Here is a 9,274-nt window from a genome sequence, read left to right as displayed (position 1 = left end):
GTGATCTATGAGCTGCTCTGACAGCTGGTGCTTAAAGCTAGTGAGGGAGATATGAGTCTCCAGCTTCAGCCATTTTTGCAATTCATTCCAGTCATTGGCAGCAGAGAACTGTTGGGAAAGGCTTTGGGGGTGACCAGTGAAATATACCTGCTGGAGCGCATGCTACAGGTGGGTGCTGCTATGGTGACCAGTGAGCTGAGATAAGGCGGGGCTTTACCTAGCAAAGACTTACAAATGACCTGGAGCCAGTGGGTTTGACAATGAATATGAAGCGAGCCTGCATCCAATTTGCTGAGTAGAGTGTTGGAGGCTATTTTGTAAATGACATCGCAGAAGTCAAGGATCGGTAGGATAGTCCGTTTTATGAGGGTATGTTTGGCAGCATGACTGAAGGAGGCATTGTTGTGAAATAGGAAGCTAATTCTAGATTTCATTTTGGATTGGAGATGCTTAATGTGAGTCTGGAAGGAGAGTTTACTGTCTAACCAGACACCTAGGTATTTGTAGTTGTGTAATTACATTAAATGTGTCATTTCTTTGCAAATGTGTTCTATTTTTCACTGAAACCACAAGTACTGACTAACTATTAAGTGTAAGCTCACTTACTACAATAAAGACATTCGTTACGTAGAATAGCAATGCAGTTTTTCAGAAAGAAGTTACTCTCCCAAGGCATACATTTAACTAAAGAGACTCAGATCTACTGTATGAGAAGAAGCACCTGCCTGTCTGGTGCTGTCGACCAGGTCCATGATTAGGTTGTCCACACTAACTGCTTACTGAAGTTTTACACCTAATCAAATATTTGATTTTGTTAGTTTAACTTTTTTTCATTACAAAAAATAAATAAATCATAAATAAAACACATCTCCATATCTACCTAAAGAAAGGGAGTTAGAAGTGCCACGGAACTTATAATATCGGCAAAAAAAATCACCCGGACCGTTTACATTGCAGTACTTTAGCGTTCTAAATGGGAGTGAGGAAATTTCACACGTTGTCAGCATCACAGTGTATGTGTGGGATTTAAAGTGATTTACAAAATATAGACGAGGAAATATGTCGGAGTTGACGAAGAAAACAGACGAGGATGTAATTGAGAAACCACTTCCCCCTAACTGGATCTTACAGCATCCAATGGTAAGTGTCATCAACAAACATGTCCTAGCTGACGTTAGTCATGAACAACATCAATAACCGATGCACCAATGTAACTGATGCAGTACTAGCTAACGTTTTAAAATTTTACCCTCATGCTCATAGTACCAACATCTGATGAACCTAGATGTTGGAGACAGTGCTCAAGTCCATGCAGCTTTCTTGGTGTACCTGGATCTAGCTGAAGGTGAGTTAACCATGAATTGGATCGACAATCAACTCTGTTTTTGCATCATCACAAGCTAGCTACCTGACCTTTCAGGTGAGTGCTACCCAAGGGGGCTTTACATCCGGCCCACTTTTGAGTTTTCAGCTGAAGGTATGGACAGCTCAATGTGAACTACAATCCCAACGCTCTGTTTTAACGTTTCAAAACGCATGCAATACGGGTTTGGAAACATTTGTAACTTTCATACTACCAAGAAATTCACTTTCAAATACAAAAGATCCACTTAATGTACGGGGTTTAGCAACGTTACAGCCGGCTGTAAGTCAGCCTCCAGTCGAGGTATGACACATCCTCTCTCCTTGCGCTCACATTTCCATTGGACCATTCCATATTTCCAGCACGTGTTAAGCCTCGATCACATCGACTGTGTTATTGCGCAAAATAGTATGCAGCATCATCTGAATGTTTGACTCATACCTTCGATAAATCCAACCTATGCACCACACAGAATGTGCTGCAACTGCCATGCATTTTGTAAAATTTTATTTAACAAGGCAAATCAGTTAAGAACAAATTCTTATTTACAATGACGGACTACCTAAAGACAAAAGGTCTCCTGTGGGGATGGGATAAAAAATAAAATAAAGGTGTGTGTGTGTGTATATATATATTATAGTTGAAGTCGGAAGTTTACATATGCTTTAGCCAATTACATTTAAACCCAGTTTTTCACAATTTCTGACACTTAATCCTAGTAAAAATTCCCTGTTTTAGGTCAGTTAGGATCACCACTCTATTTTAAGAATGTGAAATTTCAGAATAATAGTAGAGAATGATTTATTTATTTCAGCTTTTATTTCTTTCATCACATTCCCAGTGGGTCTGAAGTTTACATGCACTAAATTAGTATTTGGTAGCGTTGCATTTAAATTGTTTAACTTGGGTCAAATGTTTCAGGTAGCCTTCCACAAGTTTCCCACAATAAGTTGGGTGAATTTTGGGCCGTTCCTCCTGACAGAGCTGGTGTAATTGAGTCCGGTTTGTTGGCCTCCTTGCTCATACACGCTTTTTCAGTTCTGCCCATAAATGTTCTATATAATTGAGGTCAGGGCTTTGTGATGGTCACTCCAATACCTTGACTTTGTTGTCCTTAAGCCATTTTGCCACAACTTTGGAAGTAAGCTCAGGGTCATTGTCCAATTGGAAGACCCATTTGTGACCAAGCTTTAACTTCCTGACTGAAGTCTTGAGATGTTGCTTCAATATATCCACATAATTTTCCTTCCTCATGGTGCCGTCTATTTTGTGAAGTGCACCAGTCCCTCCTGCAGCAAAGCACCCCACAACATGATGCTGCCACCCCCGTGCTTCACGGTTGGGATGGTGTTCTTCAGCTTGCAAGCCTCCCCGTTTCCTCCAAACATAACGATGGTCATTATTGCCAAACGGTTTGTTTCTTCAGACTAGAGGACATTTCTCCAAAAAGTATGATCTGTGTCCCCATGTGCAGTTACAACCCGTAGTCTTTTTTTTATGGCAGTTTTGGAGCAGTGGCTTCTTAGTTGCTGAGCGGCCTTCCAAGTTATGCCGTTTATAAGACTCGTGGATGTAGATACTTTTGTACCTGTTTCCTCCAGCATCTTCAAGATCCTTTGCTGTTCTTCTGGGATTGATTTGCAATTTTTGCACCAAAGTACGTTCATCTCCAGGAGACAGAACGTGTCTCCTTCCTGAGCGGTATGACGGCTGTGTGGTCCCGTGGTGTTTATACTCGCTTACTATTGTTTGTACAGATGAACGTGGTACCTTCAGGCATTTGGAAATTGCTCTTGATTTTTACTTTTGATTTTCCCATTTCAAGCAGAGGCACTGAGTTTGAAGGTAGGCCTTGAAATACATCCACAGGTACACCTCCAGTTGACTCAAATGATGTCAATTAGCCTATCAGAAGCTTCCATGACATTTTCTGGAATTTTCCAAGCTGTGTAAAGGCACAGTCAACCTAGTGTATGTAAACGTCTGACCCACTGGAATTGTGATACAGTGAGTTAGAAGTTAAATAATCTGTCTGTAAACAATTGTTGGAAAAATGACTTGTGTCATGCACAAAGTAGATGTCCTAACTGACTTGGCAAAACTATAGTTTAAAAAAACATTTGTGGGGTGGTTGAAAAATGTTAAAATTTTGCATTACATTTTTTTTAATCTTAGTTCCAAAACCATATTGCGGGTGAGGTATATTTGCGTTTTGACGGAGCATTTGGGCAACGTCAGGGCATTTCCCTCACAAGGCGAAAGGGGACATGCAAGGGCTAGTGCTACAGATGATATCAGTTGGATAAACCTACATAAAATGTAAACTAAGTACTTTGCAATGAAAACCTATTATTAGCCAGGTGTACCTAGTGTATAGCAAGTTACTTCTCATGCTCCTGACTGTGCCCACATTAGCTAGCTAGCCAGCGAGTCATCTCTGTCCTTTCCATTACAGTGCGTCAGTGGAAGGAGGTGAGTGGAGTGGGGTGCTCTGAGCTGCGACTGGTGTTGCTGGAGGGAAGGGAGAAGGAAGGAGAGCCCACTCAGACGGTGCTCCCACTACCTGTACACAGAGGCCTGAGCCACAGAAGGTGAGATAAGACTGGGCCTCTTTATCGAATACCCACTATAAGACCTCCAAATGCAGGGAACATAAAGGAATGAGTTAATGTACAGAAATAAGACTGATGGTATGCTACAGGGTTGCAGTCAATTCCATTTAAATTCTAGTCAGTTCAGGAAGTACCCAACTTTTCAATGAGGAACATTTGGAATAGGAATTTGTTGACTGTCATTGAAATGGAATTGACCCAATGTTAGATTACGCCACGAATCAACATTTTGCAACACTTGCGGAACACCAGCGGATAAAGAATGCAGCCGCCCCCAAAGAATGTAGGCGAACTGAAACTGTGATTTCTGTGTATTTTCTTCAATGTAAGATCATTTCTTTATACATATCTATGATTTGGTCTCTGACCTCTTCTCCTCCCTCTCCTAGTGTGCGCTCAGTGCTGGCCAGAGGCTCGCCCATGCTCCTGTGTGTGGTGGCATCTGACTCCAGCCTTGTCTACCAGAGGATGTGTGATGGCCTGCTGACCCCTGACCCCCCCGTGGGCATCCAGGACCAGGGCCGCCGGCAACACCGCAAAAGACGCCAGCAACATTGACCCGTAGCAGAACCACAGTGACCGTTAGTAGACCGCTATGGTCTGGTAATGAACTCTGCAGTGACCAGGAGAGAACCACAGACGGAATGGCAGGCTGTTGTGGTCTCGTAATGATGAACCAAAGTGCCAGTGTTTTCCTTAAATTTGGCAGGGCGTGCCTAGCTTCATTGCTCCGTTTCTGAACTGTTTTTGAGAACCTGGGCATAGCGACTTAAGGCTCAACAGCTAGCCTACATAAAGTATGACAGACCCTGAGAGACTGCGTCAAGAGAAATATGACAAATATTACAACGGCCATAACTGCCTTTAAAAGGTGCCACAGTCCCTGTGGGCCAGAGGGTTTGTGTTATAACTGCCAGAGGGTTTGTGTTATAACTGCCAGAGGGTTTGTGTTATAACTGCCAGAGGGTTTGTGTTATAACTGCCAGAGGGTTTGTGTTATAGCTTCTCGGACAATTGACAGACAATCAATCAGACACTGGATTGCAGTTGGACATAAAATTGCCAGAGGATACATAAGTTGTATTGAATTAAATCTCCATACAGTACATCCATGAAGCAATACATGCTTATGTAGCAGACTGCCGTATCCACAGACACCACTCAGAACTTGTTCAGCTGGTTATAGTTACTGTAACACTGCTTTGCTTTGTGCCGACTCCATACCCATTTATTTTAAGTGCAGTTGTGATTTTTAAACTGTAGAGGGCATGAAAACAACCATGGATGCCTCGATGATATTGCTAGACCGTCATTTGACATTGACAGATAAAAACAACAGTAAACACAATGATGGGTGTGCCTGTGCATTACGAGGTATTACTAACACCACAAGGACCATATGAGAAACCATTTTGTTTGACAAATTATATTACAGTGACCTGAAAACACATTATTTTACTAGAAAAACTCTTAATTGAACATGAAAAACGAACAAGCAAAAATGAGCATGACAACAAATGCAAAGAGCACTACATAATCTGACTGCTCCTTATACAGTATACTGTCTTTAGATTGAACACTGATGTGGTCTTATTAACAGGTAAGAACTGATACTGACAGCAGAGTGCTGTGTGTGTGTGTGTGTGTGTGTGTGTGTGTGTACAATTGGTGCAACAAAGCCTAATGAAGAGGTAGGCTCGACTACAAAACAACAATGACTAGAACACTTCAACCCTGAGCATTGACATTAAACAAGAATACCCTACGTAGTAAAGTAAGAAGACATGGGCCGACTATGAATCACAGTGCATTCGGAAAGTATTCAGACCCCTTCACTTTTTCCACAATTTGTTACAGCCTTATTCTAAACGGGATTAAACCCCCCCCAATTATCAATCTACGCACAATACCCCACAATGACAAAGCAAAAACTGTGTGCTTAGGGTTGTTGTCCTGTTGGAAAGTGAACCTTTCCCCAGTCTGAGGTCTTGTGCGCTCTGGAACAGGTTTTCATCAAGGCTCTCTCTGTACTTTGCTCTGTTAATCTTTCCCTCAATCCTGGGAGGCTAGTCCCTGACGCTGAAAAACCTCCCCACAGCATGATGCTTTCACCATAGGGATGGTATTGGCCAGGTGATGAGCGGTGCCTGGTTTCCTCCAGGCATGACACTTGGCATTCAGTCCAAAGAGTTCAATCTTGGTTTCATCAGACAAGAGAATCTTGTTTCATGGTCTGGGAGTCCTTTAGGGGCCTTTTGGTAAACTCCAAGTGGGCTGTCATGTGCCTTTTACTAAGGAGTAGCTTCTGTCTGGCCACGCTACCATAAAAGCCTGATTGGTGGAGTGCTGCAGAGATGATTGTCCTTCTGGAAGGTTCTCCCATCTCCACAGAGGAACTCTGGAGCTGTCAGAGTGACCATCGGGTTATTGGTTACCTCCCTGACCAAGGCCCTTCTCCCCCGATTGATCAGTTTTGCCAGGTGGCCAGCTCTAGGAAGAGTGTTGTTTCTAAACTTCTTCCATTTAATAATGATGGAGGACACTGTGTTCTTGGGGACCTTCAATGCTGCAGAAATGTTTTGGAATTTACCACAGGTGGACTCCAATCACATTGCAGAAAAATCTCAAGGATGATAAATGGAAACAGAATGCACCTGAGCTCAATTTCGAGTCTCATAGCAAAGGGTCTGAATACTTATGTAAATAAGGTATTTCTGCATTTTATTTTGAATACATTTGCAAAAATGTCTAAATCAGTTTTTCGCTTTGTCATTATGGAGTATTGTGTATAGATTGATGAGGAACATTAATCAATTTTAGAATAAGACTAACGTCATAAAATGTGGACAAAGTGAAGGGGTCTGAATACTTTCCGAATGCACTTTATGAGCATACTGTAGAAAAGAAAATTCAAAAAGTATCCTGGAATGCAGGAAGTAAGTAAGGGAGAAGGAAGGAGAGCCCACTCAGACGGTGCTCCCACTACCTGTACACAGAGGCCTGAGCCACAGAAGGTGAGATAAGACTGGGCCTCTTTATCGAATACCCACTATAAGACCTCCAAATGCAGGGAACATAAAGGAATGAGTTAATGTACAGAAATAAGACTGATGGTATGCTACAGGGTTGCAGTCAATTCCATTTAAATTCTAGTCAGTTCAGGAAGTACCCAACTTTTCAATGAGGAACATTTGGAATAGGAATTTGTTGACTGTCATTGAAATGGAATTGACCCAATGTTAGATTACGCCACGAATCAACATTTTGCAACACTTGCGGAACACCAGCGGATAAAGAATGCAGCCGCCCCCAAAGAATGTAGGCGAACTGAAACTGTGATTTCTGTGTATTTTCTTCAATGTAAGATCATTTCTTTATACATATCTATGATTTGGTCTCTGACCTCTTCTCCTCCCTCTCCTAGTGTGCGCTCAGTGCTGGCCAGAGGCTCGCCCATGCTCCTGTGTGTGGTGGCATCTGACTCCAGCCTTGTCTACCAGAGGATGTGTGATGGCCTGCTGACCCCTGACCCCCCCGTGGGCATCCAGGACCAGGGCCGCCGGCAACACCGCAAAAGACGCCAGCAACATTGACCCGTAGCAGAACCACAGTGACCGTTAGTAGACCGCTATGGTCTGGTAATGAACTCTGCAGTGACCAGGAGAGAACCACAGACGGAATGGCAGGCTGTTGTGGTCTCGTAATGATGAACCAAAGTGCCAGTGTTTTCCTTAAATTTGGCAGGGCGTGCCTAGCTTCATTGCTCCGTTTCTGAACTGTTTTTGAGAACCTGGGCATAGCGACTTAAGGCTCAACAGCTAGCCTACATAAAGTATGACAGACCCTGAGAGACTGCGTCAAGAGAAATATGACAAATATTACAACGGCCATAACTGCCTTTAAAAGGTGCCACAGTCCCTGTGGGCCAGAGGGTTTGTGTTATAACTGCCAGAGGGTTTGTGTTATAACTGCCAGAGGGTTTGTGTTATAACTGCCAGAGGGTTTGTGTTATAACTGCCAGAGGGTTTGTGTTATAGCTTCTCGGACAATTGACAGACAATCAATCAGACACTGGATTGCAGTTGGACATAAAATTGCCAGAGGATACATAAGTTGTATTGAATTAAATCTCCATACAGTACATCCATGAAGCAATACATGCTTATGTAGCAGACTGCCGTATCCACAGACACCACTCAGAACTTGTTCAGCTGGTTATAGTTACTGTAACACTGCTTTGCTTTGTGCCGACTCCATACCCATTTATTTTAAGTGCAGTTGTGATTTTTAAACTGTAGAGGGCATGAAAACAACCATGGATGCCTCGATGATATTGCTAGACCGTCATTTGACATTGACAGATAAAAACAACAGTAAACACAATGATGGGTGTGCCTGTGCATTACGAGGTATTACTAACACCACAAGGACCATATGAGAAACCATTTTGTTTGACAAATTATATTACAGTGACCTGAAAACACATTATTTTACTAGAAAAACTCTTAATTGAACATGAAAAACGAACAAGCAAAAATGAGCATGACAACAAATGCAAAGAGCACTACATAATCTGACTGCTCCTTATACAGTATACTGTCTTTAGATTGAACACTGATGTGGTCTTATTAACAGGTAAGAACTGATACTGACAGCAGAGTGCTGTGTGTGTGTGTGTGTGTGTGTGTGTGTGTGTACAATTGGTGCAACAAAGCCTAATGAAGAGGTAGGCTCGACTACAAAACAACAATGACTAGAACACTTCAACCCTGAGCATTGACATTAAACAAGAATACCCTACGTAGTAAAGTAAGAAGACATGGGCCGACTATGAATCACAGTGCATTCGGAAAGTATTCAGACCCCTTCACTTTTTCCACAATTTGTTACAGCCTTATTCTAAACGGGATTAAACCCCCCCCAATTATCAATCTACGCACAATACCCCACAATGACAAAGCAAAAACTGTGTGCTTAGGGTTGTTGTCCTGTTGGAAAGTGAACCTTTCCCCAGTCTGAGGTCTTGTGCGCTCTGGAACAGGTTTTCATCAAGGCTCTCTCTGTACTTTGCTCTGTTAATCTTTCCCTCAATCCTGGGAGGCTAGTCCCTGACGCTGAAAAACCTCCCCACAGCATGATGCTTTCACCATAGGGATGGTATTGGCCAGGTGATGAGCGGTGCCTGGTTTCCTCCAGGCATGACACTTGGCATTCAGTCCAAAGAGTTCAATCTTGGTTTCATCAGACAAGAGAATCTTGTTTCATGGTCTGGGAGTCCTTTAGGGGCCTTTTGGTAAAC

The 9,274-nt window shown here is 42.7% G+C and overlaps 2 protein-coding genes across 2 annotated transcripts; both read left to right on the top strand.

Annotated features, from left to right (window-relative positions):
* Positions 1-942: 942 nt before the first annotated feature.
* On the top strand, positions 943-5,323 carry LOC109872208 (tRNA-splicing endonuclease subunit Sen15). Its single transcript, XM_031806811.1, has 4 exons — positions 943-1,140; positions 1,264-1,345; positions 3,819-3,954; positions 4,365-5,323. The coding sequence occupies exons 1-4, from the start codon at positions 1,060-1,062 to the stop codon at positions 4,531-4,533; spliced, it is 468 nt and encodes a 155-aa protein (XP_031662671.1). The 5' UTR covers positions 943-1,059; the 3' UTR covers positions 4,534-5,323.
* A 2-nt stretch (positions 5,324-5,325) lies between these two features.
* Positions 5,326-8,358, top strand: LOC109888317 (tRNA-splicing endonuclease subunit Sen15). Its single transcript, XM_031806754.1, has 3 exons — positions 5,326-5,329; positions 6,917-6,989; positions 7,400-8,358. The coding sequence occupies exons 1-3, from the start codon at positions 5,326-5,328 to the stop codon at positions 7,566-7,568; spliced, it is 246 nt and encodes an 81-aa protein (XP_031662614.1). The 3' UTR covers positions 7,569-8,358.
* The last annotated feature ends 916 nt before the right edge of the window (positions 8,359-9,274 follow it).

The sequence above is a fragment of the Oncorhynchus kisutch genome, linkage group LG27 (assembly GCF_002021735.2).
Source record: "Oncorhynchus kisutch isolate 150728-3 linkage group LG27, Okis_V2, whole genome shotgun sequence".
Lineage (NCBI taxonomy): Eukaryota > Metazoa > Chordata > Actinopteri > Salmoniformes > Salmonidae > Oncorhynchus > Oncorhynchus kisutch.
This window is presented reverse-complemented; position numbering and strand designations above follow the sequence as displayed.